Raw genomic sequence first — 19,463 nt, 5'->3', positions numbered from 1 at the left:
GACCCCCCTGGCTCCAAGCTCCTTTCAGGCAGTTCAGAGATCAGAAGGTCTCCCCTCAGCTCCTGTTCTCCAGCTGAACCCCCCAGGTCCCTCAATGACTTGCTGCCCTGGGGATGGGGCTCCTGGGTGGACAGAAGGAAAGAGTTTGATCTTCAGAAATGGAGAAGACATCACCAGAGCAGGCAGGAGCTCACGGTGGAGGAAGAGGAGGAGGAAGGCCACCATGCAAGGCCAACAGACCCCATCCAGCCACACCATCCTCTCTCAGGCACCACATACCCACCCACCAGCCAGGGAGGACAAGGGGCTCCATCCAAGGTTGAAGTACAGGGTACAGCCCCCGTAGGTTGCTGGGGACAGTTGGGGACCAGGCACTGGCTGCAGCAAGTCCCCGAGGATGGAGAGCAGGAGGAGGAGAAGGACAGAGAGCCCCATCCCCGCTTTCTAGGGCAGCACAGCAGGGACAGACACTACGTTTGGCCGCCCCGTCCCCAGGGAACCAGAGACTCCCTTTATTTAGAAGCAGTTCCCCGCAACCTCGTTTCTGCGGGGGGGGGAACGTGAGGCACAAATCTCAGCCGCCAGCAGCACCACACAGGCAGGCAGAACGATGCTTTCTGCTTTTATTCAATTAATGCAGCAATCTATACAAGAAAAAAAAAATTATAATGAAACCATGAAATTCCAAACCCTGACAGTGAAGAACCAAATTCTTCCTAAGAATCAACCAGGATTAAAAGATTCCCCCCTCATCAGACTGTACATAAAATAATCTCTGCCCCATTTACAGCGTTTCACACAGTACTTCGGGTATCTCAAACTTCAGAACTGTACAACTTTGTTACAAACCACGCTTTTTCCTAGGAAAAGCTTAAGGAAAAAAATATTGCCACTTTCTTTTTTATTTTTTTTTTTTAATTTTTATTCATAACAAAACAAAAAAAATTAGAATCTTTAAAAAAACAAAACTAAAGTCAGCCAGAACTCTTAAGTGTGGGCAGGGGCGCGGGAAGGAGCAGAGATGTGCTTCTCAGCTGAATATTTCTCCTCCCGATGGGGAAAGTGAACACTTTTGGCAGATAAAAGACCATTTGCTGCTGGTGGGGGTCTGGACCCTGTTCCCCCACGCGCTGCTCAGAGCATCGCAGCCACTTCAACCCGCAGGGTTCGGATACGTAGTGGTGAACGCAAGGTGCCAACAGCACCAAAACCCTAGAGACGGAGCTCTGGTCGCGGCAAACGGCGGCTCGTGCCGGTACCGCGGGTGGAAGCCCCTGATCTCTGGGATGAGCCAAACATCCTGGGGCTGGGACTGCAGCTTCTGCTGACATAGCAGATCCCGCTGTAACAGCTCTTGGCTAACAGCTGGATGAGAGCTCAGCGGGTGCGGAGACAGATGTGGCAACACGGGCTCCACTGCCTGCATCCCTGCCTGCACAGGGACCCACCGCAGACCGACAGCCCCTCCCTGAGCCCGCTCACCGCTTCCCACCAGCAAACAGCCCTTTCTTCTCATCATACAGACGTATCGAGCCCACATGACCGATGCAAGAGCATCAGTTTGATGACCAAGTCTCCAAGATTCAAAAAATCCCCAATTCCTCCTGTTCTTTGCAGAGAAGCACGGACAAACACCGCTTTCCTTCCCATTCCTCAGGAAAGACAGTTCTCGTGGTCTGGGTGTGTGGGACCATCGCACTGGACATAGCCTTATTCCCAGTTTATGGCTGAGGTTACACAGACAACACGCCGTGGGTGTGTGGAGGTCAGACTGCACGACCAACACGACAAAGCCGATGACGTGACCAGGGTTTTTGAAACAGTCTTATCAGACAGGTGACATTAAGGGATCCGGACATCTGGATCCACGTGCAATATGTGTCTTCTCATTTCCTATCAAGGTTTCACTCCAATGTTGTTCAGTTCAAAAGAGTTAAAAAAACATGTTATCTACACATATATATCTGTATGTATAGAAAATGTCTGTACAGGTGGGGAAGATAACTGCCCACACACTGAGGACTCCTCACCCAAGAGATCAGACCGGTTACATCCCACTCTCCTTCTCTTCAAGGTGTCAAGCCCCAAACCAGCCCGGTTGAAAACCAAGCGCACACGAGAACAGACAGTGGCTGGTGAGCAGCTCCAGTGAGGAGCAACTCCCGTCCCTCCAGCCACAGCTGCTGGTTCCGACCCACAGCACAGGCGTGGGGCAGGGGGCAGGGAGGGGAGAGCTCCTCACCGCAGCACGCAGGAATCCCCAGCGGGGAGAAGAAGGAAACTCACACGTGTCCAGACTGCACGAAGACCAGGATGAGGTGATGGTTGGTACCGGGCTGGAGGTTTAGACCTCAGGATCCTCATTCAGCCTTTGGCGGAGATTGAGCCAACGTGAATCCCTCTCTAGGGAAAGCTTGGCTGTCTCCAGCTTCGCTTTGACACCAGGGTATAGTACCCATATTGCAGAGCGTAGGTGTAAAATTGAGAGCTGGTGGGGAAAAGGGGGCTGCACAGAGCCAAGACCTCCAGCAGCGACCGCTGCCACCAACACAACACCGATACGGAGGAGAGCGCGGCCAGGATGAGTCCGGAAAGACCATCTGGAGCAGGCAGTGCTGGGCATCCTGCTCGCAGGTCACCAGTTTGTCAGAGATATTTGCACCAGCCCTACAGAGGAGAAGGGATCACTGCTCCCTGTGTGCAGTTTGCTATCAGGGGAACGTCAAGCTTTCCAAAATGGGGTTTGTAGCCAAGAGCTGGCCTGGATTCTCTGCAGAAAGCTGGGAGGGTGAGGAACACCCATTCAAATGCTACGCGTGGTCTGAAAATTGATTTTTAAAGGTTTCAGAAGCAGAAGCGTGAACGTTGTGATCACTAGGCAAACAAGAGAGGTTCCTTTGAAGGCTGGCTGCGAGGTTGTGCCCACACCTCTGCACAGAGCCAACAGGGGCTCTCATCAGGAAAGCAATTGGGTAAAGGGAATCAGAGACAGAGTGACAATAATTTCCTTTGCACTAATTTGACCGCTAGATCCAGCCTGAGCAATAACCCCAACAACAGGTGAGCAACAACCCCAACAACAGGTGAGCAACAACCCCAACAACAGGTGAGCAACAACCCCAACAACAGGTGAGCAACAGGAGCTGCAGAAGTCAGCGGAGAAGGAAAAGGACACTGAGGACCAGATGTCAGCAAGCGTGCTCGATTGCAAAGGAATGGCGCTCCAGGAAACAACTGGGTTCTGGTTTGGGTGTTTTGTTTTTCTTTTACTGTGATCCCCTCAAGACAGCAGCAAACAGGTTTCAAAATATATTACATCTTTTTATTGCCAAGCGTGCAGACCATGAAGTGTGTGGGGGACACGACACTAAGAAAAACTACAATTTGAGGGAGGGCAAAGCAGTAAAAATTTTAAAATAAGACTACTCCTTACAACTGCCAACACTTAGGTTCAAAGAATCTATTTGAGGAAGTTTCTTAAAAGTTCGGTTCTAAATATGGTGTCGGGCCCCAAACTTTGAAAACGCTGAGGCTTCGATCTGGCCTAACGCAAAATGGGTGGGAGGAGAGGAGGAAGGCGGCAGACTTCCTAACACTAAATCCATGGGGCCAAATGCCCAATTCTTAGCATTTTCTGTAGCAACCAGAAAACTCCCTCCCCCAAGAATAAGCCAGGAGGGGAGGGGCAGCTGCTGAATGCGCTGAACTGGGGCCAAACCAGACCCTCGCAGCGTCCTCACTCCCAGAGCCAGCCCGGAGGAGACGCGCCGCAGCCACAGCCTGTTCCTGCTCTGACACAAGTCCCTTGGGATCGGATGCTGTCCTGGGACGCTGTGCCACCTCAACTCTCTTGTTTTCTCCATCTCAAAGGAGTAATGTGCTGAAAAACAGCCCCTGGCAGCGGAGAACAGCTCTTCTCAGGAGGTCCCAAGGAAAGCATCCTCACAAGAACAGCGTCTCTCCTGCTCTTTCCTCTCGCCAGCAGCATATACTCAATGTGATCACTCACTGGGCAGCCCCAGGGCTCCAGTACACAGCTCAGGTTAATACTGGGCCAGCCTCAGTGACACCATTTTCCTTCCTCCTCAACTGAAACACTCCCCTGGTCAGCCCGGCACTGAGAAACCAGAGCTCACGTACATTCTTCTCAGAAAGGGACACAAGGCTGCGAGCCCACGCTGGCTTGGGAAAAGGGACTAGAAAGGAAACTTATGGCATTTAAAACTGGTACTAAAGTGCAACAAAAAACATGTCCTAAACTCTTTGAAATCAATCGCAGTAAGAGGCGTCTGCAAAACTTCAAACTTCCAGTTACTGCAGGGCACCTTTAAAACAAACCCAACAACAACCAGGTAAGAGCAGACCAAGGAGCCCTTTGGTGAAGCAAAGAATACGAGGCCACCACAGAATGTTTCAGCTCCTGGGGTCAAACATCATATTTAGAACATTTGGAAAAGAAGAAAGTTAAAGCAAAAAAAAACCAAAACAAAACAAACAAAAACAAAACAAAAAAACACAATTATTGAATGTTGCGCAATGAAACAGTTGAACTTTTTGGTGTTTTCAAAAGAAATCCCAACAGACAGCCTGGCATAACTTTATCTGCTTCCTAAGGGAGAGATGCTCATTTGACTCATGACTCAGGACACCATGTGCACTGGACATGTTCCATCCTTACATATGTCTCAGCATTCCTCCATTCATAAAAACCAAATCGCTAGATCCTTCCTGTTTACCCTTCAGCCTGAAAGGAAAAACCAAAACTGAAGCTAGATGGAAGATAGCCAGAGGGAAGAGAAAGTTTTCACAGACTGGAGGCAAATCTCATCATCTCCGCGAGCCTGGAAAGTGCAAATCCTCAGTGTCGCCTCATTTTAACTTTCCTGGCTGGGCTGCCGTCCTCCTCTTCCTCGTCACAGTCCTCCGTGTACTCGTAAGACCTTCGCCAATAGTTCTCGGAGCTGAAGTTGCTCCGTCTCCTATGTTTTGGTAAGAGGACTGAGCGCCTGTTCTCCTCTTTATCCATTTCTAGAATCCGTGGCCTACGGGGGGAGAGAGAAAGCAGGAGTGAGAGCACATCCACCACAGGACTTAGACATTCCTTGTGCAGACACCATCTGCAGTTTTGCATTCTTTGAGCGATACGACTGACTGTTTCCACATTGCCTGTCCGGTGCTGGGCACTCGGCAGAGCCTGAACACATAATCAAGGTGCAGCTCCCACGGGGAGGCTGAGAACTTTGCTTTTGATGGAGCAAGTCCTTCCCCTTCCCAGGGCAAGTTTTGGTCTTTGCCTCCACCAGGAACACTTCCAAACAGCCCAGTCACCTCTTTCTACGCCCAGCTTGTGGCCCCAAGAGACATCCCTTGGGCAGAGGGGTCTGTCTCTCACAGAACAGAGCGCTGTGCTCCTTTTTAAGCTGCTGAGGTGCTTGTGCCGGATCAAACAACGACTCCAAATGCCTTTGTCTTCTCGTTAGTTCTCTCAAATGTTACCACAGTGCAATCAGTTATTTCTGCAAAGCTGCCTGAGCTCTCGGCTGCACCTGGGCTGGTGGGCTGTAGACCACTGATTTTATCCTCACTGGCAACTGCTTTCTCTAAGAGATACCACTACCTGATATCCGTGCTGTTTACCGATGTTATACCGGAGTCTTTGAGGCCAAAAGAAGAGAAAACCATGTTTTTGACAGTCATTTGGTGCAGGAGTCTACACAAGCCGCCCCCACCCCGATAAGGTCACATCAGGCTGAACACCAGCTCTCACGGCTCTGCAGATTTGTCCTGCATGATCACCCCTCCAATCACAGAGGAAAGATTTCGTTTGCAGTTGACCTCCTTGATTTATCTTCCCAGTCTGCATCCAGGTGAATGAACACCGCTCACAAACAACCCGTCCCCACCCTCCTCACCCCCGGACAGGTTGAAACACGGGCTGGGACTGAGCCCCAGGACCACGCCAACTTTTATTTTTTAACACCATGTGCAGAGAATGACGTGTCAATCCTGGGGAAGCTCTGGAATTGGAAATATCAGAAAAATTGCACGACAGCTGGCAGACTGGCTATCGGTACATTCACACGCAGCATGGTGGTGTTTAAGGGAAGCCTTGCTGCAGAGCTCAAGCTGTCTGAAACCTCAGCAAGGAGCAATCCTGAAGGTCAGGCTTACACATTCACACAGTCTGGTTACACACAAAAATAAACACATGCAGCTCTGGAATCAAAACAGGTCTGAGACGCTTCCCAAGAAGACCTTCACCTTTCCCAGATAGCAAAACCTCACATTCTCTCCCAAGACTGCTTTCATAATATAGTTGAATGCAGCTGCACAGGTTGCTTGGCAATAGAGGTCAAAAATAATTAGCTGCAGGGAAACTATTGTTCTGAACGACTGCATTATCAAGAGCCAGCCAAATCTATTGCTTCTTCATTATGCCACTCACAGGATAAACAATGTAAGCTGCTTACAGCCAGAGCTTAGCCTCCGCGAGCCTGGGAGGAAGGTATAAAGAACCTCATTCTGATAAACCAGATCTGTACGCCACAGAAAGCACCCAGGAGGTGCAAACTAGGATGTTTCTTAAGTGTGCTGAGCAGTCTCTTGTCAGAGGCCAGGAATCTCAGACACGCACCAACCTAGAGATATGATCCAAAACATCGCTCTTAGGGGAGACCATCCTACCTGTGAGCAGCATCGGGATCTGCTTTGCGATGGGACCGCTTGGGTTTCAGGATCTGGTCCCGGTTGTTTCCTGACAGACGGTCGGAGTTATAACCTGGTGGCAACACAGAGCTACTCAGGGATTTTGTTTCCAATCGAGGTGCATCTAGTCTTGTTCTGCAAATAGTTAAAGAGAAGAGAATTTGCGAGGAGTTTCTACAGAACCGCTAGCGAGCTGCAGCAGACGTTTGTCCTAGATGTGCTGAAGCAGAACCCTCAATCCCAGTCATGCAACTTAGGAAGAGCGTCAGGACCATTACACTCAACAGCAGAAGCAGCTGCAGCTTTCTCGTACTTGAAGCTGCAGCTTTAACCTTTACTGCATTGGTTAGAGGGAAGGTTTAGGGACACGCGTAGTCATGAGGTGTGAATGGTGCTGCGCTCGCTGCAATGTCAGTTACAGGATACAGAGCAGAGGCGTTGCGGCCCCTGTGAAATCCTATAAAAAAAATCAGTGACTCGTTGATAACTCGCGGCTCCAGTTAAGCCACCTGGGAGATGCCCTGTGAAACTTAACATCGCCTACGACAGTAATAACTGCTTCTATCTGGAAACTCCCTGCTGTCTCAATACTTCATGGGGTCAGGCGTTTCTCAGCTTGACTAAGAGGTTCAAAGAACTGAAGTACAAGTCAGGAGAAGGTCCAGCAAACAGAAGCTGCACCACATCCCTTAAAGCACCACCTTGTTTGCGCTGGGATAGAAAAGTGCTCAAGCTGCCCCAGAGAGTGAGCACAGCTCGTCCCAGAGCAGAACCGTTGCTGGTCCAGGAGTGACTGTAGCCACAGACACATGGAGGGAGGCAGCAGGAATGAAAACTGGGCAGCATGGTATCTTATCACAGCGCTATCACCGTCTCCAAGCACAGCACGGTTACCAGTCTCAACTTCCAAGCACTGCTAAAAATCTATTTCAAAACACAGACTGAAATTTAAGAATGGGCAAAACACACTACTGGTGCTGCAGAGAGAATCCAAGCCACATCCCAGAAGGAAAGGTACTCTGATATCGTTGCTGCAGCCTGTCTCCCTCCTTGGGATTTGGGGTGAGTAGAGAAAGGGTCTGGGTGAAAAAAATGGGGAAGAATCACTACTTGCTGTCTAGTGCTGAACTTTAGCTCCCGAGGGAGTTTTCCACAGGAGAATCCCAGCCTAAACTGCTGTTAGGAAGCACATCCAGTTGCCAAGACTCCTCTCCACCATCAGGGAGAGCCCCTCCAGTTCACCATGGCGATGCCAGGCAGCACATGTGAAGCCGGGCCCGGCAGCCCAGCTCTGCCCAGCATGCCAGAAACAAGAAAGGTTTCCACAGGCAGCTGCCAGGCTCCATAACACCGCCGTCCAGAGCTGCTCTGGGCTCCAGGGCTGGACCCAGTCCAGCTCCAACACCAAAGGCATTGCGGATCCTGCCCCGGACATGTTAGGTGGTTTAAATACCTCTCAAATATAACAGCAACTGCAGGCTGGCAATTAAAACCAACAAACCGCCAAATATACTGCAAGGGCAAGGGAACAACAGCCATGCTCTCTCTGAACACAGAGCAACACAGGTAGGAGCTGCAGGAGCAGGTACAAGAGGCTAAACCAAAACAGAGAGCAAATTTCCTACCAAAGCTTAAGTTAAACAGAATAACTCCCCGATGTAACTGCTCACAAATGGCAGCATAAATGCTCTAAAATGACTTTCAAGACCTGCTTCTATAGGTCTCATTTCTATCCTTTACCTCTTTCAGCATCTCATGAAATTGAGAGCATCGTTCCTCCCCCCAGCCTCTTGCTCAAAGCATTTCCAAACCTCGCTGGCTCCCCACAGTCCTGCACTCCGACACGCAGGAAACGCTGTAAATATCATCACTGAAGTGTTTATGACCTACTTGGTAACCACATCGCTCTCCAGCATCCTGCAAACCCCAGCCGCTTCTCCAGCTCGCACAGCTTTGCTCTCCCGTCGCTGCCAGCAAAAACCATCTCTCGAATCAGGCGCTCGGAGCGGAGGCAGGAGCAGATCCAGACTCGAATGTCTGGGGCCCAGCAGGCTCTGGCAGCCCGTTCAGAGACGAATATCCCAGCTCCTACCTGCAGCAAAGTTTATGCTGCTGTATGACCCAACTGATCCAACCCTGCTGGAGAGCTCGAGGCCGATTCTTACCACGAAAATGAGGAAGAGGACTTTTACGAGGCCGCTGGCTGCTCCCAAGCCTCTTGTGCTTGCAGGGCAACCAGCAGAAGTAGCTGTTTTCCCGGTTGCATAATACACTATTTCAGATTGCACAAAGTCGCATGATCCGGGGCTAGGAAATGGCATTTGCTGCAGCGCTGGATGCCGCGGGGATGCAGGCGTAGCCGAAGGTCAGCGCGGCCCTGCTGTGTGTGCACACATGTGGGGCCCGTCGAGGAGATAGCCGCCGTCACAGGGGATAAACAGCAATTAATAAGCTCTATTTGGCAGCAATCAGCACGTACCCCTTTGGCAAACAGGCAATTGCCATCTATTCACCAGAGCTGCTAAGCTCTACGGAGATTACACAAAAATAATTACCAGGGGGGTTTCCACTTTGCTCGAGAGAAAAAAAAATAAACAAAAATCTTGGTGTGGTTTCATTCAGCCTGCAAGTCGAATCAGCCCATCACTGTCTGCGTATGATGGGGCAGAGATACCTCTGCTTTAACACTAAGAAAATCTGGCCCTTAAAATCAGGGGAAGACAAGAGGACACGCTGCTATGGAAGGACAGTGATCCAAACGTAGCCCATACGGCTCTGCGAGGAGCTAATGGGCCTTGTCTGCTCAGGTCAGCCGGGCACGTCTCAGCCAGAAAGGTTGCAAAAAAAAAGCCCGGTTGCACATTGAGGGCAATCCGGCTGAACTGAAATAACTCAACTAAAAAGCAAGAAGTAGACTCAGTTTAAACATGTAAGATATCTGCAGCACTTTGGGCAGCCTTAGCTTATTTAGCTGAGTCTGTCTTTTCTAGGGAGAAGCTCCACAGCCCAGGACAGGCAGCTTCTCCACCCCAAAGTCCAACTAAAGCAGCTGCGGGGTTTGGAGGTGCATTCCACTGCTGCTCCTCAGCACTCACACTGCTTTTCCTTGGCTGCAGAAACCAACAACACAAACACAAGAGCCTTTTAGTTCTTGTCGCAACCCTCTTGCCTTAAACCCCACGTGGCCATAACCAACTATCAGGTGGTTTGGTTCTAATCTTTCTTTCTTTGATCCCCCTCTTTATCACCTGCCACATCTCCTCCTGCCTCCTTGGGTCTGTGCTGATCTTGCCTGGCTGACGCCTCAGGGCTGCTGTTTTTCCTGCCTTCGTTCCATGGGTCTCTCTAACCAGATGTCCAACTCCGCTCCACTGGCTTTGTGCCAGATCTTCACGACGTTGACAGACTTGTCCTGAAGCCAACTCAGCAAGTCTCAATCTAGACCACTCACCCGCGAGATTTACGCCAGCCTGGGCCACAACTGCAGCCCTGCCATCAAACCCACGCTTTTGTCTGGGTTTACAGCACTCAAATCATGTGTGTTTTCACTTGCAAAATGATTTCTTGACAGCAGAATTACTGCTAACACCTTCTCAGGCACAATCAACATGGGTCAAGAAGTGACAGTCACATTTTTTTGGTCTCCTAGTAGAAGGAACTGATGAGAGAGGACATTTCTGGGCACAAAAAAAAAAAAGGTTATACTGAGGAATTCGGGGTGGGGTTGGTTTGGGTTTTTTTCTATTTTATTTTCTGAAGAGCTTAGGAACAGACACTGGCTGATGAAATGCCGTCAGCTGACCAGGACAGTGCATCTTCTAAAGAGGAAGCGTGTGATATAGCTCAAAGAGCTCAGCTTCCCAACACTGACTTGTAGGACAAGCTCTGTAAAGCGATCACTGAATCCACCACATCCATTTCCCTTCGCAGCCAGTGACTCTCTCCCTCTCCCTAGGAAATGAAAGCTGTGCTACCAATAAAACTTTATCTGCTTTATAGGAGATTCTTCATCGTAAGCATCAACTTCAAAGGACTGTCCAGGTAATTCATATATGTGGGTATCGTATGATCAGACACCTGAATACACAGCCCAGAACAAGAGAATTTGAAACCCTAGCTGTTTGGAGTTAGGCAGCCGATCAAAGCCAGGTGTTTGAACACAAAAAGCTCTTGCAAACCCAGACTTTACAATGAAGTGCTGCTGCACAGAGCCAAAAAGTGATTAACTCCACAGTAACGAGTCCCATCTACTCCCACTGGCCATGCAATGGGTACAGCAAGATATAAACGAGCATCAGATTGACATCTAATCAAGATAAGATCAAGCCAGTAAATTAATAAGCAAGACAGTTTTACAGTGTTTCTTTAAAAACACCTCAGGAAACATCACAACACCATATCCAAGTTTATCTTACTGTCCGGAGGGCTTCAACACTTACTTTCGAAGGATGATGACAGCTCTTCTCTCCTTGATGTCCTGTGGTCGGATACAGTGTGTAATTTCATCGGCTGCGTATCCACTGACAAGAGAAAACAAAAAGCCGCTGTGAGAAAGATGACAGGCAGAAGCAGAAAGTGGTTACCAGCCTCAAACAACTCAGTTTGGCCAGTCATTTCCTAACTTCCACCAGAAATTCTTCCTCCAAACACCATCCCCAGTCCCATGGGAGCTGGACTTACAGTACAAGAAACTTCAGGGAAGAATGAGGACAGTCAGGGTTTTTTTTAATTTTCTTTTTTGTAATCAAGTTTTTTAACATACACCAGAGGAAACTGCCACCTGCCACAACACTGTGAAATAAGACATGTAGGAAATGAGTTTATGAAGCGTAAATTCAGCCAATCTATCTAGAAATTAGAGAGCAATAGGGGGAAAAAAGATCAGCATGTTGGTCCAAAGCATCTCCTAACACATATACCTGAGAAAAACCACCTCTCATGGCTGAGATGCACAGCATGCCCAGACGCAAACACGTAGCGGAGATGATGAGAAGATCCGTTATTTGAGGAGGGGGGAGAGCCAAGTGTCTCATCCCCTCACATGGGCACAGACGCTGCTGTGCCAGCACCCTCGCCCTCCCATTACCCCTCACACAGTGCATTCTCAGCCACGGCACAAACATCTCCCCCAGCACAGCTCAACCCAACACACACCAATAACCTTAAAATCCAGAGCTGCAAACCAAGCCACGCTCCTAAAACCTCCCTGCTGCAGGGCTCGCGAGGCGAGACAGCTTCCCTGGGCCGATGGAAATCAGTGCCAGCTCGGGCTGCCGCATGGTGTGAACTGTGGGATTGTCATACGCAAGGACAGGAGTCGGATTTAATGGTCCTTGTGGGTCCCTTCCATTCTACGGCCACGAGCAGCCATTCCCAGCAGAAACGTTTCACCAGACAAGACGACTTCGCCTCCCCCACATTTCTAGCGGACAGGAGCAAAGCCACCGTCAACACGGGCCCCGGCCACCCGTAACACACAGGAGCGATTTTCTCATGGCTGCTTCAGTTTCTCAGCACAATCCTGGGGTTGCGACAGGTCCCTGGAGAGCGGCCGCCGCATCTGCTGGGACAGACGAGCCACTGTACTGGGAGCAAATCTCATCACTCACGTGGGTGCTGAGAAGCAGGTCCGAGAGCTGGGCCTGCCCTCTACCTGCTGTTTGGAGAGTGACTGTTCACAAAAGAGCCTTCTGGAATCAAATATGGGGAAAAGAGAAAGTAAACGCCTTCAGAGCCTCCTGAAATGGCTGGCAAGGAGAAGACGACCTTTGAATGGACATGGGTGAAGGCTGCTCACACCACACAGAGCCAGCACACCTCACGCTAGTTTAACGTGAAGCAGAAATCACTGAGCCTGCTCTCCCGAGGCTTTACCATGAAGCTGCTGCCACAATGAGTGCCAGCCAAGAGCACGGCCAGCGACATCGGCTCATAGGTTATTCAGGACATTCAGAGCCAAGACCTGCACGCGCAGGTGTTCTCTGGGGATGGGACCAAGTTTCCTTTATCTGATTAGATAACCCACCCACTCACTGAGAAACACCTCCCCAGGATGGATTTGCTGCTCTGAGAAGAGAGTTAAGAGTATAAAACCTGATCACTTAAACCAGGGGTTGGTGTCCATCCCCGCCCCGTCCTGTGGGGCACTGCAGAACAAGCCAGCATTACACGAAAGGGCTTACAATGATGCTCTATTATGTTCCAGGAATCTCTGCGTCAAGCTTCAGCGAATTCATTAATGTCACGCACATTAACATTCAACTCTGCACATCCTCAGCGACACCCCGAACATCAGGAAAAGGTCTGTTGTCACACAAGATGTCAGCCTGGCCGCTCATTCCCCCTCCCCAGGCAGGAACCCGCTTTCCAGTGAGCTTTCAGAGCAGCACCAGGCAGAGCTCATGGTCCCAGATACATATAGGCAGCACCAAAGTAACGGCCCCAGCACTCCCATCCGAGGCCCTGATGGGGATCCACCAGTCTGCCCCAGTGCCACATTGCTGCGGCAAAAGCCAGCTTGTACCGTATCCCATATAGCGACGGCGACTCTCTGCATGGCCCGCCTGCAGAGGGGTTCGCACAGGCACCAGGCAGAAAAATGGAAGAACAAGGTTATTTGGTTATGTCACACTTATTCTGTTTCGTGCTGGCAGAAGCTTCTCACCCGCTGCCCGGCCTGGCTCCATCCTGATGACGGGTAAATGGAATGAAACACCCGTAATGATATCAAGGGTCTACCCAGAGATTTCTTGTGCAGAGAACAAACCTACAGCACAAGCTAAGAGGTGACTTGGTAAGGAAAAGCTTAAATTGCTGCTCACAAGAACACCTGAGCGTGACATCTCCAGCCTAGAACACTTTCCAGAACACAGGGAGGTGCAGATACATCCACACACTCCCCTCAATTAACACCCCAACTCCTAACCAACCTGTCAGACCTCACACCCCAACTCCTCCCAGAGTCTCAGGCCAGAAGAGCTGCTGCAGAGCGACAACATAAGCCATTCACATAGAGATGAAAGCAGATATTTTTTTTGTACAAACATCACCAGAAAGCCCTCTGTACAAAGCCCACCAGAAGTTCTGCAGAGTCTCCGACGAGAAATATTTCTAGGGGCTGACAACAGCCAGGCCAGCTTGGAGGCAGAGGGACCTCACACATGGTCCCATCACAGGGTCTGAGCAGCTTGAGGCTTCACTCGTGGTTCAGGAAAGCTGCTGCCACGAACCACGCACATGATGCCGATCACTTCAAGCAGAGCTTGGACAAATCTATTTGCCTCATCACCGCTGGCACATGTGGAACTTACTCCGCACCAATGGCCTGTTCTGAGGGATCAGACTTTTCTGGAAAAGCACCTGATCCAGGCAATTGCAGAGATTCCTCCATCTAGGAAGAAAGCAGGTTCATCCTCCAGAGGCTCTGATTAGCTCTGATTACGCTACCACCAGCCATGCCCTGAGACAGCAGGAGAGACAAACATCACGACATTTCCACTGCTATTACAAACAGCCGGGCGAGGACCTGGAGCACTCAGCAGCTGCAGAAGGGAAGCCCATATGGCATGCAAGCTCTCAGAACCTGGGAAATGTTACCTTTGGTCACTTATTCCTCTGGCCAACTGCAGCTGTGCTACTTGCAACCACAGTTCTCAGACACAACGCTTGGTAATTAAACAGCTGGTGCAGTGCTGAGATTTGCCACCTACAACAGCGGCTGCAGGGCACGGTGTAGGGGTCTGGCTGGCTCTGCATCCCCCCCAGCTCCCTCCTTTTATTCCAGCCAAAGCCTTTGTCACAGCACGTGTTCCCCAGATGAACCAGCAAATTCCTTCATTTCCTCCCCATTGCTTCTATCGATTGATGCTTATCAAATTATTGCTAAAAAAAGAAAACCCACAAATGTGGTCCAGCCAGCAGCCCCCAGGAGGCAGCGGATGGTCCATCGGACTGAAATCCAGCTTAACTCTGACTGCCCAAGAAGAGCAGCACAGGCGGAGGCGGCAGCAGGAGCTGCAGGAGCAGCCGTGTTGTGGGGCTGCGGGAGAAGAAGGGACTGGAGGAGGTCTCTTCTAGGTGTCAAAACCTACAAGGGCGAATCACTGCAGATTTCACAAGGAGAGGAGGAAAAAGTGTCTTGCTGGAAGTGCAAAGGGCTTGCTAGCGGGTCACAGGGTGGTTCAGCCTTTGCACAGCCCAGCCAGGAGAAATCTGTTCCACCTTTTAAACACTAACCTGTCATCTGGAGATCTGAATACTTTCCAGTGAGTTTGAGGAGGGTTCAGTGTTTGCAAACACCACAGCCTGCTTCACAGTAGGCAAATCAAGTCAAGGGAAACAGGGAAAGCCCCTCTGCAGACTCTCTGCTGGGCAGGCAGCTACAAAATCAGGAAGACAATTTGGAACAGGCCACGTGTGATCTGGGGACAGACTGAGAACGATGTGGGGGCAAAGACAGAGATCCAACAGCTTGCTTTCGATCCTCACGATTTCCACCTGGGAACCAAACACACATGGCTACCCTGACTTCCCCAAAGAGGGCGGCACGCCAGGCACAGCCACTGACCCAGCAGTATTTGAATCACAGGCATTACAAGCGTGCCATTTCGATCTGTGCCGTTTCCCTATCTCCAGGGCAACTGCCTTCAGCAACTGTTTACCGAGAGAAGAAAAAGCCAAGTTTGAGGAGTTTACTTAAATAAGGAACAAGGGCTGGATTTTGGAGATCTACCCCTAAGAGCCCACCAATGGTCTGCACCTCTCCCCGCTCCTCCTGAATCGCTGAGGTTAGAGGGGAGACAGGAGATCTGCAGGAACTTGCATCCAGCCAGGATCATATCATCACACAACAATGACTTTGGCAGAATCTCTCTTAAGTGAGTGCTAAGTACCTGCTAACTGCTCTACCAAAATTGAAATAATCCCTGATTTAAAGTCTATCATTTGCTGGAAAGCAGAACATCTAACCGTGGATTAAACTAGTGAACGCCTGCGGTGGGTCACTCAGAAAGCAACGCTTCTATTTGGAGGGAAAACGATATCTTCGTTTGATTTGTACGATTGCTTCAGTCACGTCAATAAGCTGATTATGGCACCCAGGTGACACAGGCCAATGAGCAAACACACATGCCTGGGAGACACCCTGCTCCAATGTCAGGAGCCCTTCCCAGCAGTTTTGGGGGACGAGGGAGAGTCTGGGACAAGAAAACATCATTCTTTGGTCCTGAAGCAGACAAAAGCATCTCTCCCTCCTCCCACCATCCTCCATGTCCTGATTCTCCTTCCCACATAGCGAGTTTTCCTGGTGGCTTTGACTACAAGACTTCAGCTTGACCCTGCATTTACTGCTAATGCTTCAAAGTGGGGAAACACTCTCACTGTCCTTAAAAAAACAGACTTCTTGCTACAAAAGCACAACTATTTACTCCAGGGCCCCCAGAGAAAGGCAGCACAGGAGTTCACATCGCCAGCAGAAATATTGGGGTAGAAAGTTTCCCTCCTCCTGTCTAAGAGGAGGAAACGGGGAACAGGGCAGTTGCCTCCATCCCCGGGACAGAGCTTGCTCTGCGGTAAAAGGACACGCGGCAGGACAGGTCCCCCAGGTCCCATTTCACAAAATCACTGACCTCTGCCCCCACACGCTCTCGAGAGCAAGAAAACTTCCTCAGCGCCGTTCTTGCTTCCCCCCACAGCCTCCTTCATCCCTCGCTAATCCCCAGAAGTTACCTAACGCCGGGGGTACGGTGAGGATTAGTTAATGTTTGTGCAGCTTTTCCGAGATAAAAGCTACGTGAGATATCAGCATTTATTATTGATGCACTAGTCAACGGTGTGAGGCTGTGTGTATGGGGGGGGGCAAAAATTCCTTCCCGAACCCTGAGGTGATCACTTTACAAGCCAAAGCAGGGGATTGTGTTGCGGCCTGGGAGCCCTGAAAACCGGCCTGGACCTTCACCAGTCCAAAATTAAAAAAGATATAAAAGCTCAAATGAGGATACAGTTGGTAGCTCAGAGCACTGCTGGCAGAGCCTGGGCGATCCTGCCCTGGCAGGGAGCACGCTGACCTTTGGGGACACGATATGGTCACCGAGTTGGGCAGCGCTGAGCTTTGAGCTGCCACTCCCAAGACTGGGACACTGATGGGACACTGATATGTACCCTGCCTGCCCCCTCACCTGCCCCGCACGTACCAGGAGGCAGAGGGGATTAGGCAGCAGGCATTTCCCAGTGCCAATCCCAGCTTTACCACCGGCCAGCTGTGTGACCTTGGGCAGGTCATTTCACCTTCACAGCTCTTTACCCATTTGCAAAAACACGCATAAAGTCCTTTCTCGCACCCACGACCCACCACATTTCCCAGTGACAGTCCCACGGGGCTCTGTGATCCGGTGTCCCCATCAGCATCGGGCAGGGAAGGGTTGAGCGTTCCCAGTTTACAGACTGGGAGGCCGTTCACACCTCCTCTCCACGCTTAAGGTCAGGTCAGGGAGGTACCGGCCAAACTAAGAATAGATCCAGGAGCCCTGTCCCAACCAGCTGCTCCGCTCTGACCGCTCTTGGGCAGAGGATCCATTTTGTGCCTCGATATGTTATTTTAACCATTTACAGGAACTACGCCAAAGATCGGCTCCGTAAGTCACCACACTCCCACTAGGACCTGCCTCAAGCTCCGTGGAGAGGGCACCCACACAAAAATCAATCACCCGCCCAAATCCCATCCACCACGGCACTAGGACCCCCCTCCAAATCCTTCCTTCACCCCTTCCGCCACAGCAAGACTCTGCACGCCTACAGCCAGGCGAGATCAAGCCCAAGCTGCCGTCGGGATGTGCACCCATGTGCCTCATGATAGCGTTACACAACCGAGCCCCGGCACGTTAGCGGAGGCCTTGGCAACGCGGGCGAGTTACCTGAGCACCGTGACGCTTCCCCTCTTCACGGGCAGGAAGAGAACGGGCTCCGAGACCCTGATGGGTTTGAACTGGAATTTACACCCGAAGCAGAGAGCCGAGTCGCTGAAGAAGGAGACGGAGACGATGGGCCTCTCAAAAATATGGATGGGGTCCACGTGGGAGACAATGCATCCCCCCGGCTGGTAGTCGTTGATGACGGCACTGTTCACAAACCCCTCGGGAATCACCCGGTGCTCCACCAGCTTCCTGATCACCAGGTCGTGCACCCACTCGGGGATGGTGTCCACCTCCCCCCGTGGGTACAGCCGCTCTTGCCCGGGGCCCCGTCTCTGCAGCTGAGACCCGTAGGTGTAACCCTCCCCAAAAAAATATTTATTCCGTAGCGGTGCCCGATCCACTGTGTGCTCCTTGTAGAGCCCCTTCTCCGCCCGGGACACCACGTCCTCGATGCGAGCTTCGATCTTGGCGCACTCCTCGGCGCTGAAGAGGCGAAGCTGCCGGATGCCGCTTTTGACTTTCCGAGCTTCTTCCTCCTCCTTCTGCTCCTCGTAGTCGCTGGGCTCGGAACCGGAATCCTCCTGGTGCCGCCGTTTGCGATCGTAGGGGGGTTCGGGGGGCTCCCGGGGGAGGCTGCCGCCGCCACCGCCTTTGTGGCCGTCCCGGTAGGGCATCATGGACTTGAGCTTCTCCCGCAGGTCCGTGTAGCCGCTGCCGGCCATGGTGCGTCCGCAGCCCCCGCCTCTATCGATCCCGGCGCTGCAGGCGGCGGCGGGGGACGCGCAGCTGCTATTCATGGCACCCGCCGCCCTGTTGGGAGAACCCCGGGGGAACGGGGACGTGAGGACGGGACTCCCCCCCCTCTCCGCCCCCACCACCCTCCAGTACCGCCATCGGTCGGGCCGTGCCCGCGGGAGCCCGGTTCACACCGCCCCCCCCCACCACCCCCAGCCCCGGGGACACGGGACCCCCCTCCCTCTCTCCCGGGGGGAAGGGCCCGGCCCAGCAGACGCCACACTCACGGCTCGGCCCGGGGCGGACAAAGCTGCCGGTGCCGGTGCTCACGCGGCGGCCGGGCCTGGCACATGCCCAGCGGCGGCCCCGGTGCGGCGCGGTGCCCGGCCCGCTCCAGCCGCCGCGGCGCTGCCCATGGCGGAGGGGGAGGGGAAGCGGGGGCCCGGGCGGCGGTTGGCGGCGACCGGGGGTCTCGCGCAGCCCTTCCCGCGGCGCGAGCGGCGCGCTACGTCACCAAGAGCCAGCCCGACATCCCGGATCGCCGCGGGGCCGCCCACCGGGCCCGCCACGCCCCGCCGCGCACGCGCCCCGCGACCCTCCCCGGCCCCGCCCCTCACACGCACGTACGGGCGACGCGGCGGCCCCGCCCCGGCCCGGCCGCCGCCACCTCCGCCCGCGCCTCGCGCCGTAACGGGCACCGGCGGCGCCGCGACGCCCCGCCCCGCCTCCCGGCTGGGCGCTGATTGGCTGGGGGGCGGGCGCCAGCGGCCCGAGCCGCTGGCTGATTGGGCGGCTGGCGGGCGGCGCGGGGGCCTAACGGGCACTGCGGCCGGTGGATGTTGGGGTAGCCGACGAGGTGCCTGCGGGCGCCGCGGCGGGGGGCGCGGCCGCCCCCTGGCGGGCGGGAGGAGCGGCACAACAGGCCGGGGGTCACCCGCGGGCGCCGCGTTCCCGCACCCCGGCAGCGGGAACCCCCCGGGCTGCTGGCGGGGGGACGGGCACGGGGACCGGGGGAAGGTGATGAACGGGGCTGGAGGAGGCTGATGCACGGGGACACGGGGAAACTGAGGCACGGAGGTGCAGCAACATCCCCCCAGCAACGAGCGCAGCACA

The 19,463-nt window shown here is 52.7% G+C and overlaps 1 protein-coding gene across 2 annotated transcripts; it reads right to left on the bottom strand.

The window, feature by feature from the left end:
* Positions 1-606: 606 nt before the first annotated feature.
* ALKBH5 (alkB homolog 5, RNA demethylase) lies at positions 607-19,063 on the bottom strand. Of its 2 annotated transcripts, none has more exons than XM_080353687.1 (5): positions 18,978-19,063; positions 17,616-18,425; positions 11,145-11,225; positions 6,685-6,840; positions 607-5,042 (listed from the first exon to the last, which is right to left on the bottom strand). In XM_080353687.1, exons 2-5 carry the CDS (start codon positions 18,410-18,412, stop codon positions 4,859-4,861), a joined length of 1,218 nt encoding a protein of 405 aa, XP_080209813.1. In that variant the 5' UTR covers positions 18,413-18,425; positions 18,978-19,063; the 3' UTR covers positions 607-4,858. The 2 variants fall into 2 exon arrangements, with proteins under 2 accessions (XP_080209813.1, XP_080209812.1); XM_080353686.1 differs by lacking the exon at positions 18,978-19,063 and adding an exon at positions 18,638-18,918.
* Between the last annotated feature and the right edge of the window lie 400 nt (positions 19,064-19,463).

The sequence above is a fragment of the Nesoenas mayeri genome, assembly GCF_963082525.1.
Source record: "Nesoenas mayeri genome assembly, chromosome: 15".
NCBI classification, from domain to species: domain Eukaryota; kingdom Metazoa; phylum Chordata; class Aves; order Columbiformes; family Columbidae; genus Nesoenas; species Nesoenas mayeri.
The sequence above is the reverse complement of the archived record's forward strand: the minus strand, read 5'-3'. Positions and strand labels throughout refer to the sequence as shown.

Coding starts and splice junctions, on each gene's coding strand:
- ALKBH5 (XM_080353686.1), bottom strand. CDS start 18,702: ATGTGCCAGGCCCGGCCGCCGCGTGAGCACCGGCACCGGCAGCTTTGT. Junction 6,841..11,144: donor GCTGTCATCATCCTTCGAAA/GTAAGTGTTGAA, acceptor AACTATTTGCAG/AACAAGACTAGATGCACCTC. Junction 5,043..6,684: donor GATCCCGATGCTGCTCACAG/GTAGGATGGTCT, acceptor CTCCCCCCGTAG/GCCACGGATTCTAGAAATGG.